Source organism: Podarcis erhardii (genome assembly GCF_964252035.2).
Source record: "Podarcis erhardii genome assembly, chromosome: 16".
Lineage (NCBI taxonomy): Eukaryota > Metazoa > Chordata > Lepidosauria > Squamata > Lacertidae > Podarcis > Podarcis erhardii.
Window position 1 is genome coordinate 800,436 of NC_138514.1, and position 23,264 is coordinate 823,699.

Genomic DNA, 23,264 nt, shown 5'->3' on the forward strand with positions numbered 1-23,264 from the left:
TTGGATTTAACATATCAGCAAATTCAGGTTTCTGCAGTATAATCAGAAATTTTGTGGTAAGGAAAGTGATGGGAAAATGCAGCTGAAAGTGTGGGATGACCCACAACATATAATATAATAGTCCTGCAAGTAAATCGGAACAAATGTTCAGTGCGCAGTTGACATCCTATAACCTGTCCACAAACTATAGACCCTCCAATGCAAAAACCTGGACCATTTGTCTCTTCAACCAAGGTATAGCAATACAGCAATACTAAAGAAAATTACCCATAACGTACACTTATTACAAAGGAATAGTGTTTCATGGTTGGGCCCTATTTCATATGCCAATACATCAGATGTGGAAAATACATGTCACCTACCAAAAACAGGTTTGGCCTCTTTTGTGCCACAAAGGACTTTGTCCTTTTTACTTTTTGTTACTTCTTTTTAATGAAATGTCTGTATATTCATGACCTTATTATATCTGTCCTATGTCGGAAAGAATGGTGGGTTGTTGTTTTTTGTATATGTTATCTCTTTTTTGATGTTCCTATATATTTGAAAACGCAATAAAAATATTTTAAGATTTAAATATTTACTCATATACAAACTTTCTGCAAACGTATCCGGACGGGATGCTTTAGCAGCAGCTGCGCGGTAATGACTGGGGACCATTTGAAATTCAGACACCGGGGAGTGAAAACCCGGGAAGGTTGCGCTAGAGGCGCAGCTGGACTACAATTCCCAACATCCCTGAGCGCGGCTGGCTGTACTCCTACAGCGCCCAGCTGACCCGCCCCTTTCAAAGAGGCCTTCCGGCCCTATGACGCCTTTCCCCTGCGCCGGAAGTGCGCGCGGCGCGGCCCTCTGCCCGTTTCCCCGCCTCCTGCCTCGCCCCTCGCCTCCGACTGGCTAGATGAGAATCCCCTTTCCTGATTGGCGGAGAGGGCGGCGGCGAGGCCCGGGCGCAGCGCGGGTTTTCTGGGTCCCCGGCGAAGGAGTCTCTCTGCGCGGCGGCGGCGGCGGGGCCGCCATGGCGGGCCGAGGGCCGCCGCTTTGCTACGCGCTGCTGTGCGGGCAGGCGGCGCTGCTGCTGGGCAACCTGCTGCTCCTGCAGGGCGTGCCGCGCAGCCTCCAGCACAACGCCACCCTCGGCCCCGAGCCGCCCGACGCGGAGCCCCCCGCCAGCGCCGGAGCCGCCTTCTCCTGCCACGGCCCCGGCCCCCACGGCCCGCTCGTGCGCTGCGACCACCTGTAAGGTCCCGCGAGGCTTCCGGGGCGGGGGGCGGGGAGGCGGCCATCTTCTCCCCCCTCGCCGGAGCCTGAGAGGCGGCTTCCTGGCGCAGCTCGAAGGGGCGCCCTGGCCTCTCCCGGCCCAGTCAGGCAGTGGAATATGGGAAGGGAGTTCAAAGGACACGGGGCCCGGGAGGCGGGTGAGGTCCGGCTGGGATCTGTGACTGGGCTGGCCGAGGCCAGGGTTCAGATCCTGCCACAGCCATGAAGCTCGCTGGGTAGCCTTGGGTCGTAGAATCGCAGAACTGTAGAGTTGGAAGGGACAGTGAGGGTCATCTGGTCCAACCCCCTGCAGCAGGACAGGAATTTTTGGCCAACCTGGGGCTCGAACCCACAACCCAAGAGGCCTCACAACTTCTCAGTGTTGCTGGGAGGATAAACGAGGAGAGGAAGAACAGTGTTTGCCACCTGGAACTCCTTGGAGAAAAAGTGGGGTCTAAATGTAGTAAAAAAGTATGCCCTTGGCATACTGTCTTGGCAGGTCTGCTTAGCAGAGGTATGCGTTTGGCTGGCACTGGCCAGCTGTCACATTAAGCAGCCTGGAGGAATGCTATTTTGGGCACCCTTGGCAGGGGCAAAACTAGGCTTTATTTCACCCAGGTCAGAGACTCAGTATGGCACCCCCTCCCCCATGCATTTGTGTACTTACACACAAGCTTTGAGCTTCAATGGCACCCCTCTGGAGGCTTCACCGTCCTAGGGTAAAAAAACCCTAGCTAGCCCCCACCCCCTGGTAGCTACAGCCCTGCTGTAGGGCACTGTTGGAAATTTTAAATTGTGTCCTGTAGTTTCTTGCTGCCCGGTGTGATGAGGGCCAGAGGAAGCATCAAAATTGATGGGCCCTGGTGGGTGTTCAGAAGTGCTGAGGACTGCAGGGTGAGGACACAACCTCAGGGAAGTTTTTAACGTGTGATATTTTACTGTGTTTTTGCTTTCTATGGAAGCCGCCCAGAGTGGCTGGGGAGGCCCAGCCAGATGGGCGGGGTATAAATAATAAATTATTATTATTATTATTATTATTATTATTATTATCTGGGGGCAGGAGTCAGGATCCACAGGGGCAGTAGATCTGGCCTCCAAGGAATGTATAGCCAGTTCTACAGTAGCAACTGCTGTGGTGTGTTTCTTGGAGGCCAGATCTGCCACTTCCTTGGCAGCCCCTGCCCCATGCTACCTCTACAGTGGCAGCATGGTGAATAGGAGGTGCTGCTGGTTTCCTCCCACTCCAGGGTGGAAATGGTAGGGGCTGCTCCTGGGGTCATAATTTGAGGCTGGTGGAGGGTGGCACAGTGTTTTGCTGCTTCTCTGTTGCCAAAATGTCTTGGAATGGTCCTGGGTACAGTGATAGGCATTGTGACTTAAGGCGCATTCCTACACTCTAAGGTCAACTTTAAAAAAATTACTTCTGTACCGATTGCATTGTTTTAAAAAATCCAGACAGAAACTTCAGCAATAAAGGACTATACTGCCAGCTCAGAGTAGGAGTCAGCTGAGATGGTGGTTTAAACACAGATGCAAATCCAGTTGCTACTGGCGTAAACTGCTGCTTTCTGGGCACACAGCTGTGAAAGCTCCTTAGTTTAGTTTATGTGTGAAGAACTAAAGGGGTAAGGATGGAACACAAAGGGTTTTTTAACAGTGGAAGGCTGTGGCTTGTGCATGGAAGGATGAGTGGTGCTGGGGTGGAAGACAAAGGCGTTGCCAAAGTCTAGGGCTGGGATATGAATCGGAGCAAACTGGAGGCAAGACAAAGGCCTGGAGGGGAGTGGCAGAAGTTGATGTTGGGCAAAGAGAGGGGATGGTTGATGGGAAAGGGAGAAGGGAGTGTGTTGGAAATGGAGTATTAAACTTGATGGGAGGTGTCTGGGGTCAAGGATGAAAGGTTAGGTGCAAGCAGTAAACTGCCCCAGTTAGGAAGGTACAGTATGTTGGAGAGGCTGCCACAGAAGCAGACTGGAGAAGGGATGGGGTTAAATTGATGCTAGCCTGATCAATCTAAGGAAACTGGGGAACATTCATGAATTACTGCTGTGCTCTGACTTCAGCCTTTGTTCCAGCTCTTAGAATCATAGAATCATAGAGTTGGAAGAGACCACAAGGGCCATCGAGTCCAACCCCCTGCCAAGCAGGAAACACCACCAGAGCACTCCTGACATATGGTTGTCAAGCCTCTGCTTAAAGACCTCCAAAGAAGGAGACTCCACCACACTCCTTGGCAGCAAATTCCACTGTCAAACAGCTCTTACTGTCAGGAAGTTCTTCCTAATGTTTAGGTGGAATCTTCTTTCTTGTAGTTTGGAGCCATTGCTCCGTGTCCGTTTCTCTGGAGCAGCAGAAAACAACCTTTCTCCCTCCTCTATGTGACATCCTTTTATATATTTGAACATGGCTATCATATCACCCCTTAACCTCCTCTTCTCCAGGCTAAACATGCCCAGCTCCCTTAGCCGTTCCTCATAAGGCATCGTTTCCAGGCCTTTGACCATTTTGGTTGCCCTCCTCTGGACACGTTCCAGTTTGTCAGTGTCCTTCTTGAACTGTGGTGCCCAGAACTGGACACAGTACTCCAGGTGAGGTCTGACCAGAGCAGAACACAGTGGCACTATTACTTCCCTTGATCTAGATGCTATACTCCTATTGATGCAGCCCAGAATTGCATTGGCTTTTTTAGCTGCCGCATCACACTGTTGGCTCATGTCAAGTTTGTGGTCAACCAAGACTCCTAGATCCTTTTCACATGTACTGCTCTCAAGCCAGGTGTCACCCATCTTGTATTTGTGCCTCTCATTTTTTTTGCCCAAGTGCAATACTTTACATTTCTCCCTGTTAAAATTCATCTTGTTTGTTTTGGCCCAGTTCTCTAATCTGTCAAGGTCGTTTTGAAGTGTGATCCTGTCCTCTGGGGTGTTAGCCACCCCTCCCAGTTTGGTGTCATCTGCAAATTTCATCAGGATGCCCTTGAGTCCGTCATCCAAGTCGTTGATAAAGATGTTGAATAAGACCGGGCTCAAGACAGAACCCTGTGGCACCCCACTAGTCACTCTTCTCCAGGATGAAGAGGAACCATTGATGAGCACCCTTTGGGTTCGGTCAGTCAGCCAGTTACAAATCCACTGAGTGGTAGCATAGTCAAGTCTGCATTTTACCAGCTTCTTTACAAGAATATCATGGGGCACCTTGTCAAATGCCTTGCTGAAATCAAGGTAGGCTACATCCACTGCGTTCCCTTCATCTACCAGGCTTGTAATTCTGTCAAAAAATGAGATCAGGTTAGTCTGACATGACTTATTTTTCAGAAATCCATGCTGACTATTGGTGATCACAGTATTCCTTTCTAGGTGCTCACAGACTGTTTGCTTAATGATCTGCTCCAGAATCTTCCCTGGTATTGATGTCAGACTGACTGGGCGGTAATTATTTGGGTCCTCTCTTTTCCCCTTTTTGAAAATAGGGACAACATTTGCCCTCCTCCAGTCTGCCGGGACTTCGCCTGTTCTCCAGGAATTCTCAAAGATGACCGCCAGTGGTTCTGAGATCACATCTGCCAGTTCTTTTAATGCTCTTGGATGCAGTTCATCTGGCCCTGGAGACTTGAATACATCTAAACTTGCCAAGTATTCTTGTACTATCTCCTTAGTTATTCTGGGCTGTGTTTCCTCTGCTGAATCATTTGCTCCAAATTCTTCAGGTCGGGCATTGTTTTCTTTATTGGAGAAGACTGAGGCAAAGAAGGCATTGAGGAGTTCAGCCCTTTCTGTGTCCCCTGTTTGCATTTCACCATCTTCTCCTCTGAGTGACCCCACGGTTTCTTTGTTCTTCCTTTTGCTACGAACATACCCATAAAAGCCTTTTTTGTTGCTTTTAACCTCTCTAGCAAGCCTGAGTTCATTCTGTGCTTTAGCTTTTCTGACTTTGTGTCTACACGTGCTGGCTATTTGTTTGAATTCCTCTTTGGTGGTTTCCCCCCTTTTCCATTTTTTGTACACATCCTTTTTTAATCTTAACTCAGTTAAAAGTTCTTTAGATAGCCACCCCGGCTTCTTTAGGCACCTTCCATGTTTCCGTCTCATTGGTATTGCCTGAAGTTGTGCTTTTACTATCTCTCTCTTAACAAGCTCCCAGCCATCATGAACTCCCTTTCCTTTTAATATTACTGTCCATGGGATCTCACCCAGCACTTCCCTAAGTTTTATGAAGTCGGCTTTCCTAAAGTCAAGAAATTGAGTCCTAGTATGCTTGGCTGCTCCTTTCCGCTGTATAGTAAACTTCAGAAGAGCATGATCACTCGCGCCTAATGATCCTTCCACTTCTACCCCACTAACCAGGTCATCAACATTGGTTAGGACCAGATCTAAAATGGCTGTTCCTCTTGTTGCTTCTCCCACTTTCTGGACAACGAAGTTGTCTGCAAGGCCAGTGAGGAATCTGTTTGACCTTATGCTCTTGGCTGAGTTTGACATCCAGCAAATATCCGGGTAATTGAAGTCCCCCATTACTACTATCTCCCTTCCTTTTGCATGCTTGGCCATCTGTTCCAGAAAGGCATCATCTATGTCCTCCGTTTGGCTTGGGGATCTATAGTAAACTCCCACAATGAGGTCCCTGTTATTCATCTCTCCCTTAATTTTGACCCAATTGCTCTCACTTTGGCTTTGAGGTTCTAAATCTTGGATCTCTTCACAGGTATACACATCCCTGACATATAATGCCACTCCTCCTCCTTTCTTGTCTGGTCTGTTTCTCTGAAATAGATTCTATCCCTCCATTATTACATTCCAATCGTGGGACTTATCCCACCAGGTTTCAGTGATGCCTATTACGTCATATTTAGTTTGCTGTACCAAGAGCTCAAGCTCATCTTGTTTATTTCCCATGCTTTGCGCATTAGTGTACAGACATTGAAGTCCATTAATCATTTCCCCCGTGACTCTTATTTAAGGATTTTTTCCTCCCACCACTAGGTCTGCGTGCTATTTGCTCCATTTGGTCTATGACATTTGGATGATCATCTTCATCAGTTGATAGACTCCTACCTTCAGGAGCACTGTCTCTCTCCCCCACATTAGTCAGTTTAAAGCCCTCCTGATGAGGTTTCTGAGATTTTTGGCAAAAACATTCCTCCCAACCGTTGTGAGGTGCAGCCCATCGCTTGCCAGAAGTCCATCTTCAAGAAACTGCAGTCCGTGATCTAAGAATCCAAACCGTTCCTGTTTACACCATTTGCGAAGCCAGCTGTTCACTTCCACTATTTTTCTCTCTCTCCCTGGGCCACGTCGTTCAACTGGGAGGACAGATGAGATGACAATTTGTGCATTTAATTGCTTCAATTTCCTGCCCAGAGCCTCATAGTCTCTTTTGATCTTCTGGAGGCTATTGCTTGCAGTGTCATTGGTTCCCACATGCACCAAGAGGAAGGGGTATTTGTCAGTGGGTTTTATGATTCCTTGCAGTCGTTCAGTTACATCTTGGATCTTAGCCCCAGGGAGACAGCACACTTCCCGAGACATCTTGTCAAGCCCACAGATCACTGCTCCTGTTCCCCTCAGTAGGGAATCCCCTATCACCACTACACGCCTCTTAGGTCTGGTCGGGGTTCTTTCGTGAGCTGTCCGTTCCAAGGTCGCCTGCACATTCCCTGAGGACTGACTTTGCTGCTCGTCTTCATATACCTGATCGACTGTAATGAGGGAGAGATCCTCAAATGGAGTCTGCTCTTCGTCTTCCATGCTAGGGGAGAGGACCTCAAAGCGATTGTGTATTTCTAAACAATCAGAGCAAACCCTGGGCCTCCTACTTCTTTGTGTCACGTTTCTCCATATATCTGGCTCCTGTGTTGATGAACTAGCCTCCTTCTCAGGGGAGTCCCCTGTCTCCTCCTTGGTGGAGACGGTGTGCTCTGTTGCTTCCAAGAAGAGCTCCAGCTCTCTAATTCTTTGGAGCGTAGCTACACGTTCCTCCAGTTGCTGGACTTTGTCATCTAAGAGGGCAATCAACATGCAATTGCTGCAGGTAAAGCTGCCTGCAACCTTTGGCAAGATGGCAAACATTGTGCAGGAACCGCAGGCGACTGCAGCTGTTCCCTCGCCCTCCATCTTGAGAACGTGTCGTTGGGGCTGGCTACAGCGGTCCTCCATCATAAAAAGCGTGAAGACAGGACAAATAACTCCCCCCCAAAAAACCTAGGTCTCCCCCAACAAACGTTTGAGACTAGCTCCCCTAAATCTAAAAGATTGATCAAACTGCGCGCGCCGCTGCCCTGCAAGCTCTGATAAGCTCCTCCCACAGCTAATCACCTGCCTCAACAGAAACTCTGCCCCCTCTGACCTTTGCACAGGGAGAGCAGCTAATCAGCCACAAGAAACACACACACCAGAAAACCCTCTTGGTCCTTGGTGCTTCTGAACTTAACTCTAGAGCCAGTGTGGTGTTGTGGTTAAGAGCGGTGGACTTGTAATCTGGGGAACCGGGTTTGCTTCCCCACTCCTCCACATGCAGCTGCTGGGTGACCTTGGGCTAGTCACACTTCTCTGAAGTCTCAGCCTCACTCACCTCACAGAGTGTTTGTTGTGGGGGAGGAAGGGAAAGGAGAATGTGAGCCGCTTTGAGACTCCTTCGGGTAGTGATAAAGCCGGATATCAAATCCAAACTCTTCTTCTTCTTCTTCTCAGAATCAAACTCACCTTGTGGTTTATTTGCAGACCTGAGGAGTTTGTAGAGTGTGAGGCTCCCATGGATCATGGTGGAAATGCAAGTGCACGAGAGGAACTGGGCTACGGATGTCTCAAGGTGGGCTCAAAAGGGATTATTTTGCTACTCTAATATTAGATAAATGTCTGGCAAATTTGGGGTAGGGATAAAGAGAGGCTCGATTTCCTGCTCCCTATGTTCCAAGATAAATGTATTCATTATGGAAAATGTATACTTAAAACAAGGAATCTAGCCCAATAAATTCTCAATTCTGTCCGCTGTTGTTGTTTTGTCCCTGTAATAGTTTGGTGGTCAGGCATATAGTGATGTGAGCCACACTCAGGTCCAATGCAAGGCACTGGATGGCATCGAATGTGCAGGCCAGCGGACCTTTCGGCGGGGGAATAAGCCATGCATAAAGTGAGTTTCCTTTTTGCTTTGTTTCTTGAGATTACTGAACCCAGAATTCCTTTGCAACATTCATTGTGTGACAGGCAGTGCACAGTCTCATCCCCACTTCTGTTTGTGCCATACTTTCTAGCCACAGCTCTATGTCCAAGCTGCCTTTTTTTGGTCCAGCTATGTCACGGACGTTGTTTGCCACTGAATCGGAACAAACATAAATTTTCAACAAACATCAGTTTTCCGTGAATTGCAGTTTGTTCCAATTCAGAGGTAAACAGGTTTTCCTGGGGGGAACAGCAGGACAACAACAACAAACTTATTGAAAATGGACCTAGAGATCATGGGCCTGTGCCTAGAAAGCACAGCACAAATGGAAGTGTGGATGAGTCCTATGCAAGACAGATCTGACTCTCCTCTCCCATATTGTGTCTTACTGACTTCAAGTGTAAGGAACTATTCTTGCTCACAAACGAAGAGTAAATGCAGGTCTCTTCACTGTTCCAACCAAGGCCTATGTAGGCACAGTCTAGTACAGGGGTAGTCAACCTTTTTATACCTACTGCCCACTAATTCATCTTTCCTGATGGTAAAATTTCCTTACTGCCCACCAGTGCTCGATGGAAGAAGGATTCAGCTTGTGCCATAGAACCCCCTACCACCCACCTAGAATCCTGAAATGCCCACTAGTGGGCGGTAGGGACCAGGTTGACAACCCCTGGGCTAGTACATTTTAAGTACAGTACATAGAGATTCTGTGCATGCTCCTTTATGCCCATTAGAGGGAACTGTTGTACAGTGAAGGCAAGGGTGGATACCAGCTCACCATGTGAAAGTTTTATTCAATTTTGTTCTCTCTCAGATACACAGGGCACTACTTCATAACTACTCTCCTCTACTCCTTTTTTTTGGGCTGCTTTGGAGTGGATCGCTTCTGCCTGGGGCACACAGGCACAGCTGTAGGGAAATTGCTCACTCTTGGAGGACTTGGGATCTGGTGGTTTGTGGACTTGATTCTTCTTATCACTGGGGGACTGATGCCCAGTGATGGAAGCAACTGGTGTACCATTTACTGAAAGTCTACAACTCTGACTGGACCTAAACCAAAGAAGAAATGGGAGGAGATTCTTTGTTCAGCTGGAGGTCTAATGTTTGGATCGTGTCTTGTAGCAGGTATAGAGGCTACACTGGTGTACTCATTTTGCTGTGGAATGACATCCTTCTAAAATGGAAATACCAGAAAAATGCAAACCATAATTCTGCTATACATACCTCATTGTCTTGTTTAAATGGAAGCTATGCTTTCCCCATCCACAAGGACCTGGGGAGACTTCTGCCCTGTAGAATAAACCTCAAAAATGGATTTACAACTGTCATGAAGGTATTGAAGTTCTTTATATCCTTACACACTTGTGTACACTCTAGGAGGTGCCAAAGTAGTAACTGGCTTACCCTGCTCTGCTTAATCCTAGTTCTCATTGCTATACACTTTAGAAGAGGTTTTCCAAATAAGTTTATGCCGCCTATATAAGCTGAAAATACCTACTGAAGTTGATGTAACTGCAAAAGTTACTTTCTTGTTTGATTTTAGCTCACGCTGGCAGGATGTTTTCCCATAAGAATGTTGGCCCACAGGTCCACATGAGACAGAATGCTCCCTTAAGTTTCCCTTTCTTGTAAAAGGACGTGAAGTCTTCGGGATTGCTTCCTCATTCTCTGTTAATCTGATATTGTGATGGGATGTGGGGGAGTAGTTATCTTGACATTTAGCAATGTCAAGCCCAATTTATTGCAGAACTTCAGAATGTTTTTGCAAAGTCAGAGAAACCCAAGTGTAGTAAACCGCCCCTGCCCTCCCCAAATGGCCATTTGCTGGCTCATTTCAATAAAGTAGGGGAATTGGACTATTTTCAGTATCAGCCACAATTTAAATTGCAATTAATGAGGAAGAATGCCTCTTCTCAGTGTGTTAGACTGACAGCAGCACCTGATTAGTCTTTCCTAACCTCTATTTAAGTATGTTCTAGTGACTAATGATCAGTCCATGCTGTAGGTCAGGCCTGTGGCTGGTTGGCGGTGTGTGTGTGTGTTAATGCATGTGTACTTTTCAGTAACAGCATGTAAAATGTATTTCCATGTTGAGCAAATGCAGGGTTTTTTTAAAGCTGATGGGTAAGAATAAAGTTTGGAGATCTTAAACTTAAATGTGTAACTATTTTAATCTTGTTTTGAAATTGTTATAAAAATTATGTTCTAGAGCAATAACTGGAAGTGGCATGGGGATGGGTATTCTGAAAAGCTTGTTTGTTCCCATCGAGAGATTGGCAAGTACTATCACTTGGAGCAAGGGTCAGCAAACTCTTTCAGCAGGGGGCTGGTCCAATGTCCCTCAGACCTTGTGGGGCTGGACTATATTTTTTTGGGGGGGGGGGATGAACAAATTTCTATGCCCCACAAATAACCCAGAGATGCATTTTAAATAAAAGGACACATTCTACTCATGTAAAAACATGCTGATTCCCAGACTGTCTATGGGCTGGATTGAGAAGGCGTTTGGGCTGGATCCAGCCCCTGGGCCTTAGTTTGCCTACCCATGACTTGGAGAGTAGGTGCTTAATCTCCTCACCTTGGAGGAGATACTTACCTATCATATTTTGCCTTTGCTTCATGGTGTTGGGAAGGAATATCCACCAGAGCCGGCATTCTCAAGACTGAAGTGGCCTTAATGGCACCTGCCAGCCCTGCACCTGGATAGGTCTGTATTAAACTTAATTCTTGTATTGCAGGCAACCTCCAACATTTGGCATACCTTCAGCTCTTCAGTTGGCCCACTAGAAAACGGGATGTCGAGTTAAATCTCTGTGTGTAGTAGGGGCATTGCACAAGGTGACCTTCAGCCTACAGAGATCTGTGATTGAAAGGAATTCCTACCCCCTGCTTAACTGTTTTGTCTCACTTAAATGAGTATTTTTTTAAAAAAGAAAGAAAATGGCTTGTCTATTTTCTATTTGAAATATTTGATTTGTTCATACTGGAAAACTAAGAGCTACAAGTATGTTTCCACTTTGTACAGTTCTTTCCTAAACTGTTTCTGATAAGAGTATACAGCAATTTAGGATTTCAACACAAACTTTTTCTGCAGAGGGCACCTTTTTTTAATCAATTTCATCAGGTGTAACTGTCACAATGAGATCTTCGTTTCCTCGCCGTACAACAATGGAGAGGGTGTCACTGTTTTGAACAGTGTCTGTTACATCTCTGGTTGAAGTGACTGTTTTCCCATTAATTGCTATAATGACATCACCATCTTGCAAGCCAGCACTGCAACCAAAGACAGAAATGTTAAAATATAGGAAGCATTTGATTATGGCACTCTTACTTTTTATTGTGGCCAAACTGTTAGATAGCCTTAGTTTCTCCTTATCAAGTACTCTTTCAGGTTGGCCCCTTCCTCCTACTGCACACATAACTTCTAAAAGAAGCACAGGTTGCTTTGGAAGAAGCACTGCAGGGACTCCTATCTTAGGAGAGACCTTACCACCTTTAGTGGCCATGTGTCAACATGGGAAGCTTTCAGAGTACTGGATGTCAGTACAAAACTTCTTTGGGCTAAAGGGAATTGTATGAACATCTGCCCTCAGGGCTGCATCACAGCTGTCCCTGTAATTCAGCATAGAAAGCGTGTGAGATGCAGTCACATTTTGACAGACAAGCACCTGGGGTGGAAGCAGCTGCCCAACATCTGTCCCCAGGAGAGTGCACTAGGGCTGGGCGATAACTGGTTTTCAATATTGCGATATATCACCAGCTAAACATTGCGATATATCGATGTATCAAAAAAGGAAGAACTACGCAGAGGCAAATAGGACAATGTCCTGGCAACTGCTACTACTTAAGGGTCTAAAACTGATAAATTATTATACAGTGGTAAAGGTAAAGGGACCCCTGACCATTATACAGTGGTACCTTGGGTTAAATACTTAATTCGTTCCGGAGGTCTGTTCTTAACCTGAAACTGTTCTTAACCTGAAGCACCACTTTAGCTAATGGGGCCTCCTGCTGCTGCCGCGCCGCCGAAGCACGATTCCTGTTCTTATCCTGAAGCACTATTTCTGGGTTAGTAGAGTCTGTAACCTGAAGCGTGTGTAACCCGAGGTACCACTGTATTCACCTCATGGTACTTTCAGCAGCAGGCAAGCCAGCTGCACAGTACTCCTCACCTGGAGTACTGTGTCCAGTTCTGGGCACCACAGTTCAAGAAGGACACTGACAAACTGGAACGTGTCCAGAGGAGGGCAACCAAAATGGTCAAAGGCCTGGAAATGATGCCTTATGAGGAACGGCTAAGGGAGCTGGGCATGTTTAGCCTGGAGAAGAGGAGGTTAAGGGGTGATATGATAGCCATGTTCAAATATATAAAAGGATGTCACATAGAGGAGGGAGAAAGGTTATTTTCTGCTGCTCCAGAGAAGCGGACACGGAGCAATGGCTCCAAACTACAAGAAGATTCCACCTAAACATTAGGAAGAACTTCCTGACAGTAAGAGCTGTTCGACAGTGGAATTTGCTGCCAAGGAGTGTGGTGGAGTCTCCTTCTTTGGAGGTCTTTAAGCAGAGGCTTGACAACCATATGTCAGGAGTGCTCTGATGGTGTTTCCTGCTTGGCAGGGGGTTGGACTCGATGGCCCTTGTGGTCTCTTCCAACTCTATGATTCTATGATTCAGAATGCATCCAAATGAGACTTTTGGTTTGGGGCTTGGCTACCAAATGGTGGTAATCAGAACAATCCAAAGTTTGGTGATGTGTCATAGCGAATACCAATACTCTGGGACTTCCAGCAGGCCTGCTAGGAGGCGGCAGCGGCAGCAGCAGCAGCCTGGCAATGGCAGAATCAACGATGGGGGGGGGGAGCAGTGGCAGCCTGGCAGTGGCACAATAATCAGCAGCATGTGAAGCCTCACTGTGGTAGTGGACAGTGGCAGCAGAAGCGGTGGCAGCCTGCAAGGACTTGTTGTGGTGCCTGCAGTAGTGGTGACCTGCAAGACCTTGTGGCAGAGGCAAAAGCGACAATGGCCTGCAAGGCCTTGTCATGGCGGTGGCAGTAGTACTGTGAGGCCTTGCAGTTGTGGCAGAAGATGGCAGAAGCAGAGGTGGCCTGCAAGACCTCATTAAGGCAGGCTGCCACAGCTTCTGCCATCGCCTACCACTACTGCCAGGAGAGCTTGCAGGCCACCGCCACTTCTTGCCACCATGGCGAGGCCTTGCAAGCCCCACTGCTGGTGTTGCCATGAGGCCTCGCAGGCTGCCACTACTATTGGTGCAATGCGTTGCCGCTGCAAGACCTTGCAAGATGCCACTGCTACTTCTGCCCTCCCGTTGTCGCCATGAGGGCTTGCAGACTACCACTGATTGTGCCGCCACTGTGAGGCCTTGCAGGTTGTCACCGCTATTGCCGACATGTACTGCGGTCATGGCAAGCTGTTTCTGTCTCCTAGCAGGCCTGCTGGCAGTCCCAGATTTTTTGTATTCACTATGACTCATCACCGTACTTTGGAGTGTCCCGAGTGCCATCATTTGGATGTATTTTGGCTTGCCTGCTGCTGAAACTGTGTGTGTGATGATCGAAAATATTGCCATTTATCTGTTTTAGTCCCCTAAGTAGTAGCAGTTGCCAGGACATTGATAACACTGTAGTGTTTAGCTGGTGAGTTAGCATGATGTTTAGTTGGTGAGTTATTGCCTAGCCCTTACACACATTGTGATTCGCAATCTATTGCCAGCTCAAATATGGAGCAACACAATGAACTTCAAACTGGTTTTGGCTGATATATCAACATATTGCCCAGCCTAGTGTACACCCAGATTATTAGGTTTTGTTTTAATTTTGCTTTAAAAGTGTTACTGTAAAACCACCTTAAGTTTGTTCTAAAGTTGGAAACATAGTTTGCACACTTTGTGATCTTCACTCAGGCCTTTCTCTGTACAGCAGCCTTCCCCAGCCCAGTGTCTTCCAGATGTTTTGGACTACATCTCCTCCAGCAGCTGGTACTGATGGGAAGCTGTTGTCCAAAACACCTGCAGGCTGTTAAGACATCCTTTCTACAGGGAACTCTTCTACAGCTGCCTCAGTCTGCCCTAGTTTCCTGCCCGCCTTGGGGATTAACATTCACAGAGGGGTCTAAGTGGGTAGGCTGTCCCTGGGCTATTTCCTATCTAATTATTCCTGCTCCTAGAAGCCTCGTGTGAGCCATGGTTATGCAAACAGTTTAGTAAATGCACCTCTGTACAAATCTTCATAAAGAATATAGTGTTTCTCTCTCTTTTTTAATCCCATGGGGAACAGGGAATTGGATGCAATAACAGCTCACTCACTGGCTTCAGCAAGACCCCCTCATAATAAAGTTTGAAGGGATGACATTTTGTGCCTCTGCTCAGATAGGCAAACAGAGCAGCCTGGTGAGGACTGGTACCACTTGCCTAGGATGGCTTTTACCTCTTCAAGAATATGCTTGACCCTTATTCACAACCTGAACCACCATAACAAACGCTGCAGCCAGCCTTAGCTAAGCACTGCACTGGTTCAAAGCCAGAGTGCACTCTTCAAACATCAGCTGCCCCCGTCTAGCTCTTGAGTAGGGCTTCCAGCAGGTGTGGAGAATCATAGCCCCCCCCCCCCCGATGTTGCTGAACTAAACAGCAGGGCACTTGCTTTGCAATATGTCCAGTGTTTAATGCAGGTAACACAACATACACCGTTATGCTGTTATTAAAACATAGTTCACTACTGGGTTTAAGGGACTTAAATCAATGCATGAAATATGGGGGGGGGGTGCTGAACAAAGCTGACTTATAGCACAGGTGTGTCCCTGTGGCCAAGATCCAGTTCTGTGCTGCAGTTTTGTTTTTGTTTTTTAACATTTTCTGCAAGAACTTGGGTAGCACCGTACTATCATTGCAGAGAAAGTGTGTGAGACAGCAGCATTTCTAAATCAGAAACATTCCCAGAGAAGCAAGGCAAGCACTCTTACTTTCTATCCAATCCCAATAGTATATGGGTGGGTAGAAATTAATATTTTACCTTGCAGCTGCTGTTCCTTGAATCACTTCGTAGACATAGACACCCGAGCTCAGGTCTGGGAAATCCCTGTCCCGCCGTCTCAGTTCACGGATGAGACTAAGGGAAGAGATCAGGACAGTATAGTCAATCAGGTGGTCTACCCACTAAATGCAGAAATCCCAAATCTAATCAAAACACTGTAGGTGTTTAGCAGCACAACTGAGGTGACTATAACAAGCCATGGCCTCCCCCAACCCCTCCCCCCACAACTGGTGATAGTGCTGCCAGGAAACATCCCTGCCAGCAGGGGACAATACATGGGCACTGGTGGTGGGTGTGAGGAGACTGCACACCCTTCACTAGTTTGAATTTGTCTGGGGAGGTGGGGTGCCCTACTGCAGCTTGAAAGAGGAACACTGAGGACATCACCACCGTCAACATTTCCCCAAGTTCTACCTATTGAGCAAATATTAAGTTTCCCACTTAAGCTGTTTTAGGGACTAGGTGGGAAATAATGGTTTAAGGGGCAGGTTACAGAACAGGTCCTGAGTGACCACTGGCAAATGAGTTCTCAAATAACTTTATTTGGGGGGGCTTCAGTCATGCAATACTAACATGAACTTGGCCTAACACAGAGGCCAGGCGGGAGCCACACAGGTGAAAGACAGGGATGTGGGACTGAAGACTTACTTGAAAGTGAGAGGGAGCATTCGGAGTCCCAGGTATTTTTTCTTGGGTCTGATCTTCCCTAGAGAGACATGAGAGTTAGAAGCATTCTCAACAAAGTCATGAAAAGAAAGGACAGGTTGGGTCTGGCCCCCTCTCTTTCTCTGTGTACACAAAGGCCTAAACAAGTAGGTGTTCCCCTGCTCTGCACTCAAAAAAAGGACAGAGGGATTGTGTGAACTAGACAGAAGGTTCTCTGATAGCCTTAAAAACACATCTATTCATAAGAAAGTGGGAATCTCCTTTCCAGGGATTCAGAGAAGAGTCTACCTGCTCTGCCTGGAGATGTTGGCAATTGGTCCTGGGGTGCAAAGCAGTTGCTCTTCCGCTGAGTTACAGCCGTTTCTACTGCCTACAGGGAGTGTCTGCGTGAGAGCTCTACCTAACAAAACAAGAAACAGGTTTCCTATTACCTTTCATGTAGCGATTGTGATAATCTTCCAGGAACTGGCGGATTCGATCAGAGGGGATGGCAAAGGAGATGCCGGCTGTGACCTTCAGGGTGTTCATTCCAATGACTTCACCATCCTAATGGAAAGAGAGCAGCTGCTGTGGCCAAATGGAAGGATTTCCATCCCCTTTCACACCTTTTTTCTCTTATCACATTATTTCCTCTATAAATGTATTATTTTTTTTTAAATACACACAAAAAAATACAGATAGTGGCTAGTGGAAGAATGATAAAGAAAAACACACTTTAAGTTTAGACAAAAATGAGAGGTGAGAAACAATAAAATAATATCTTACCAAGTTTACCAATGGCCCTCCAGAATTCCCATACTGCAAAAGAGAACAGAATTGAAGAGGGGGTTAATCAATGCATTCCAAATCCACTTCTTACAGAATTCACAGGTGATGGAACATTTGCCAATGCGCTTCCAAAGAGTTTACAGCCCATTTTGCCTACAATCATCAGAATTTTCTTAGGTTTGCAGTGTGTTAAGTCACTCTCTAAAAAAGCCCCAGCCTCTGACTGACTTGGCTTCAGCTTCTCAACCATCTGCTCCCCCCCCAGGCCCCACCTGTGCTTCTGTGCACTCATGGAAACAGTTTCTCCTATAGAACTTAAGGTCCCTGACAAACACAGTTCAAAGAAGCAAAAATGTATATGTAAATATGTGCCTGCCTGAATATCCAAGTGGGTCAGAACAGATCCCCCATCCCTGGCAGGGCCGCACTTGCTTGTCAACACGACACAATGTCAGAGGGCCCATTTTTCTCTTGCAGCACGGCAAATTGTACAACCATGGAAACTCAAAGGCCAAGCAAGCATTGCTTGAAGTTACTGCTGATTGGTGCTGACTTGAAGCCCCCCTTGGGCAGGGTCCCCACTGGTCTCAGCAGGCTTGAAGTAGCTGCCAATCAGGTGATTTGTGCTGCTTCAAGCTCCATTTTCTGGCAGGGCTTGGCTGCGCTATGGAGCTCCCCGTGGATATCTCATTGGGCAGGCTGTCACTGGCAACAGGCTGACGGGTGTAAACGACAAGCCTCTTTTCCAAGGAACTATCAGAAGCACCCTTTAAGGCTCCCAATGGCATGTTGGCAGTCCTACAGGTATTATGACGTTGAGGTGGGGCAGGGGAGTGTGGTTTTGAGGGAAACTCAGGGGCCAAATTTGGCTTGGAGGCTAGAGGTTCCCCAAGCCTCAAAGAATCCCTCCTCATTCATTTCTACCCACTGCAAGATCAAAGAGAAGGCGGGCATGCATGCAAGACAGAAGGAGAAACCCAAGAAGAATGGCAAACCAAAACTTCACCAAACATCCTGGCAGCAATGCTACTGACTGCCCCATTTGAGCTGGAGGAGCGTCTCCCCCCCCCCCCCGAGTCTCTTACATTTATAATGGCGTCAGTCTGGATGTATTCCATGTCGGAATCCTTAAGGCCAAGCTCCTTCCCATCTCTCTGCGTGCTGCTCACAATTCCCGTTGTCACGGTGTTTTGCAGGGAGAAAGGGCTGCCCAGAGCCACCACAAACTCCCCAGGACGCAGCTCAGAGGACTTGCCCAGCAGGAGGACTGGGAGGGCCATCTGCACAGGGTTTAAAATATGGTTTTTATTTTTTAAAGGAGTCACTCACCTGGTCCCCTGTGGCAATTCAGACTAGTTTGTAGGCAGAGAAGCTACCACTGTTTCTTCCTGCCCATAAGCAGCTAGTGTGTGGACCGGCAGGCTTGAGAGGCAGCAGTTGTAGTGGCCTTCTTCGATTCTGCTCTCTCAAATACCAGCCCAGTTTATGGAATGAATTCTGCCACCCTCTTTACACCACTGTAATATGACAAGAAAGAGTCTGAGCCTTGGGGGTTTCTTGTCCTGCTGAGAAACAAAGCCGTTCTCACCTGGGGGTCTATTTTGATCAGGGCGATGTCCAGTTTGTGGTCAACATCTTTCACCTTGGCATCAAACTGGTGGCCATTCTGGAGCTCCACTTTGATCCTATGCTTGTTGGTGAGAACATGGGCGTTGGTGAGGATCAGGCCTTCCTCGGACACAATGAAGCCCGAACCGCTGGATACCAGGACTTCTTTGTTTGTGTAAGGTGACCTGCCACAGGGTCACACAGAGACAAATTCACTACCGCTAGCCACAAAATCTGCATTCATTCATTTATCATTTCAATTTGTATCCCACCCTTCCTCTCAAAGCCCAGCAACAGATTAATACAATTAAAAATAAAATTAACGCATGTTTAAAACAGGTAAAAACAAAGGTCTGAGCAATGAGGCTGGAGATATAGCATGTTTAGAGCAGTGAGACTGTTTACCCTGCCAACAAATCAGTCCAAATGTAACCTTTCCTTCCCTGTGACAAGCTTGGGGCAAGTACAGTATGAGGGAGAAACATATCCACTTCAGTGGGAAAAAGCGAGCAATGCAGGAGTCTGACTGGCCAGCATCTGTCATGCCACCAACATACCTATGTTACATAACAATTTTGCAACATCCATAAAAATGTTTGCTTTTTTTTAAAAAAAAAAAGTAAGAAAATAGCATGAGGTGAAAGCTGAATGCATGAAAAAACACACATGACCAAACACACCATGTGTTTTAAAAACTGTTTGGCCTGTCCAGGAGGAAAAGCAAGACTCACACATTTGACCCAGCATCTCTCATCTTGCTGGAAGGTCTGCACATTGCAGAAACTTGCAAAATCAGGACAAATCTAGGCTTATGCTGGAAGTGAAGAGCCTGCTCTGCAAATACTGTATTGTCCCACTCTTTAGCTTTTGATTAACAAAATACAAATAGGTACCAAAAATACCTGAAGCCAGCCCTGTTTAGGGAAGTTTTTAATGTTTGATATTTTATCGCTTTTTAAATATTCTGTTGGGAGCCACTCAGAGTGGCTGGGGAAATCCAGCCAGATGGGCGGATTTTTATTTATGTAAAAAACAGTTTTTATTTATGTATAAATAAATAAATAAATATTAACAACAACAAACTTTCCATACAAGACAGCAGAGGAGAGGAGAGGAGAGGAGAGGAGAGGAGAGGAGAGGAGAGGAGAGGAGAGGAGAGGAGAGAGGAGAGGAGAGGAGAGGAGGATGACCTTCACACTGCAAATCATATTTAAGAGGAAAGCTCTTTAGGCATATGAGCTTCTGCAAATCTAACTAATTCCCATATAACATCCATGTTTGTACCACTCAATAGTTCAAAGTTTGATATAAAAACAAGAAAATAAAGGGAAGTGATGCAGCTCAGTGACCAGGTACATGTTTTGCTTGCAGATGGTCCCAAGTTGAGTCTCCAGGTGGCTGATGGGGTCTTCTGGAGCTAAACAAGACTTTGGTCATAATCCAATACAGTGGAACCTCGGGTTACATATGCTTCAGGTTGCAGACTTCGCTAACCCAGAAATAGTACCTCGGGTTAAGAACTTTGCTTCAGGATGAGAAAAGGTTAAGAATGGACCTCCAGAACGAATTAAGTACTTAACCCGAGGTACCACTGTACTAAACTATATGCTTAAGCCCATTGATTATGACATTATGCCCATTGAAAGCTGTTTCAGATCTGCTCCTAAGTTATCCATGCATAGTACTTCTGACTATACTATATCCTATCAGACAATAACTCAAATAAAAATTAAGCCAAGCTTTAATCAGGGCAGTCAGCTAATGGAAATATTTGCCTTCAAATTGCTTAGTAATCCTAAAATCAAGCAGTGGATCTATTTCCATGTCAAAAGCTCTTCTAGGTGGAAGATAACGTATCAGTAAAATTTAATTAATTCCCATCCATCCTCATTTGAGGGCAATGGAGAAAAATTAATGACACCAGCTCCATGCTGGTGCGGCCTGAGAGGAATGGATTTACTTTGGATTACGGAGATCCACCATCAGCTCTGCCTTGCCCTTCAAATGCCCAGTTTGAAGCTCTCGAGCTCTTTCTCAGGGGCCACACCAAGGCAGTGCTTTTCTGCTGGCAGAGGACACCTCCGCCATCTCCTAAAACCCTCCAGCAGGAATCACTAGGCAGTTAGCGTTGCAGCCTCAATCAAGTGGCTTCATATTACATAGCTTAGTTGCACTTTGCAGGCTTTGTTGAGCAATCAGATGGATTAATTGATTAAAAATAATATTTGTACTGACTGGAAAGGTGCCTCTGAACTGGGAAACTTTTTTTAAAAAATTGATGGTTTCTGATTTCTAAAAACCCCAATGGCCATATTAGAAAAGGCATTCTCTCTCTCACATTGCATGGTGCCCTGCTGCCGCACAACCATGCATTGTTTAAAATATGGTTACATTATTCAAAAACTGTTTTTATTTACAAACAAATGTATGCAGATTCAATTGATTCATTTATCATTTAAAACTCATATGATGAACTGACCAAGATTTCTTAAACCAAGTGACCAAGGTTCAATATGCTGCTGTAATAAAATAAAACAAAAGTGTGCAAGCCGTGGTCACTATGTCTTAAGCATCGCCACACAAGACCACCCTTCCCCCAGGCTGAAAATGGCCTCATTCACTGCTTTGGCTGAAGCTCCTGGCTTTAAAGCAGGCATAGGCAAACTCAGCCCTCCAGATGTTTTGGGACTACAACTCCCATCATCCCTGACCACTGGTCCTGTTAGCTAGGGATGATGGGAGTTGTAGTCCCAAAACATCTGGAGGGCCGAGTTTGCCTATGCCTGCTTTAAAGAGCTGGGAGAGGCAGCTCCTATAGCGCCACAGTTGACCAAGGAATAACCTCTGCAAAAAAAGTTAATGGGCAGACAAGTGGCTAATTTCTCCCTCTAACTAATGGAGCTTACCTGCGGAAGAGTTCCAAGTGCACGACGGCAGGAGCAATCTTCTCCACCACGTCAGCAATAAAGTTGAACTTGTACCGCAGACTGTTGGGGTCCACAAGACCTGTGAAGCAAGGGATGTGTCTGGCACTTGTCCAATACAAAGTTGGATCTCAACATGCTCTGCAAGCAGGGACAGGCAAACTTCAGACTGGCAGGATATATTTTGTTTTTATACTGGACCCAGAGAGCCTCTAGCTGGAGCAAGATGCAAGAGAGCAGCGGAATGGCAACATATTCTTAGAAATATGGAGCAAGGGGCCTCTGGGCATATGCTTAGCCCAGGCATTTGTTTTCAGTCCTGTCACATGAAATGCCACTCCTGGTTTTCCGCTACAGCTGCTTTCTTTCAAAATTAGGGAGCTGAGAGCAGTCTTGCTTACCTACTGTAAATCACTACAAGGCTATTGATAGATCCACTCTCGCCTGCTCTACAGCAGAGGTTCCCAAACTCCACTCCAGCCCCACCTCATGGACCACTTAAAAATCATTTAATGATTTTTCTGTCTGTTGCAGCAACTGTAATGTACATTGTATTTAACTGTATTACAATTAATAATATGAAGATTAAAGATTAATATGCACTACAATAAATGTGCCATCTCCCAGGTTCAGCCACAAAGCCAGACATGTCACAGTACACCTGGGTGAAGTTTGCAGACCATAGACCATGGATTGAGATTGCCTGCTCTACAGTCTAGAGTCTGCACCTGACACAAAAGAAATACACAAAGGACATATAAAGTGTATGCAGAAAGGATCAAAGTGGACCAGATTTTATTGGATTGCAACTCCTCTCATCCCTAGCACTATCCTAGCTGATGGGAATTGTAATACCTGTGCCAAACTCTGAAGAGTACCTGGGTAGAAAAGGCTGCTGCAGGCAACCTTGGGTTAACTAGAGGAAAAGTGCAAACTTCTAGAACAGCTTCCTAAGGGAGTCAGTTCATAGGGGACAGATTCCTTCCTTTTTGCAATATTTGAATAAGCTAAGAATTCACTTCTAGCATTTGCAGGAAAAGAGGAGCCCAAAATTCTAACTTGGGGCTCAGCAGTTGAGACGACGTCACCTCAAGCAATCCATCCATAAATTCAGCCGCCAGTCCCCCAAATGGCTTCACAGACGTTCCTCTTCTGAGGACTCTGCACTGGTTCGCGAGTGGCTGAAGCCGGGAGCGGACTCTGCTGAGAAGCGGAAGGCTCGAGTCGGGAGATGATCTGCCGACAGTCCAGCCCCGGGTTGCCCCGAGAACAACCCGCCGCCGGGCAGCAGCTCCCCGCCCTGCTCTCTCCCCGGCAGCTGGCCTTCCCAGGTAGACTGCCTGGGGGGCTGCCGCTCTCCCTCCCGGGCCAACCCGACTGCTGCTTTGAAAGCTCTCCCAGCCCGGGCACCTTTTTCTCCGCAGCCGCCCTTCTGGACGGCGATGACGGGCAGCTCCCTCCGACGGCCGGCCTGCTGGTTCTGGGCGCGCAGGTGGCACAGGCTCCGGTAGGTGCGCCCGTCGCTGCCGCACACGGCCAGCGGGGACTCGGCGCACCAGCAGGTGCCGCGCGCGCCGCCTCCGCCCGCCGGCCCCCGGCAGGCGAGTCCGCGGGCGCAGCGCCCGCCCGGGGCGCACGGCTGCCCTTCCCCGCCCGCGCACTCCCAGCAGCAGCCGCAGCGGTCGGGCCGCAGCTCCCCGCCGGCCGCCGAGCAGGCCAGCGCCGAGCGCCCGGGGCAGCGCTCCGGCTGGCACGTCGGCGGGCAGGGCGGCGACGGGGCGGCCGCCACGGCCAGCAGCGCCCCCAGCAGCCAGCGGAGCCGCGGAGCCGCCAT

At 47.2% G+C, this 23,264-nt stretch overlaps 2 protein-coding genes across 2 annotated transcripts; one reads left to right on the plus strand and one right to left on the minus strand.

The window, feature by feature from the left end:
• Nucleotides 1–994: 994 nt before the first annotated feature.
• TM2D2 (TM2 domain containing 2) lies at nucleotides 995–9,734 on the plus strand. The gene is made up of 4 exons (XM_081843971.1): nucleotides 995–1,236; nucleotides 7,974–8,061; nucleotides 8,267–8,382; nucleotides 9,227–9,734. Exons 1-4 carry the CDS (start codon nucleotides 1,016–1,018, stop codon nucleotides 9,438–9,440), a joined length of 639 nt encoding a protein of 212 aa, XP_081700097.1. The 5' UTR covers nucleotides 995–1,015; the 3' UTR covers nucleotides 9,441–9,734.
• Nucleotides 9,735–11,495: 1,761 nt separating this feature from the next.
• Nucleotides 11,496–23,264, minus strand: HTRA4 (HtrA serine peptidase 4; the record flags this gene model as incomplete). The annotated part of the gene is made up of 9 exons (XM_081843843.1): nucleotides 11,496–11,685; nucleotides 15,444–15,539; nucleotides 16,113–16,170; nucleotides 16,562–16,676; nucleotides 16,896–16,928; nucleotides 17,984–18,178; nucleotides 18,487–18,691; nucleotides 21,413–21,512; nucleotides 22,841–23,264. 9 exons carry the CDS (start codon nucleotides 23,262–23,264, stop codon nucleotides 11,520–11,522), a joined length of 1,392 nt encoding a protein of 463 aa, XP_081699969.1. The 3' UTR covers nucleotides 11,496–11,519.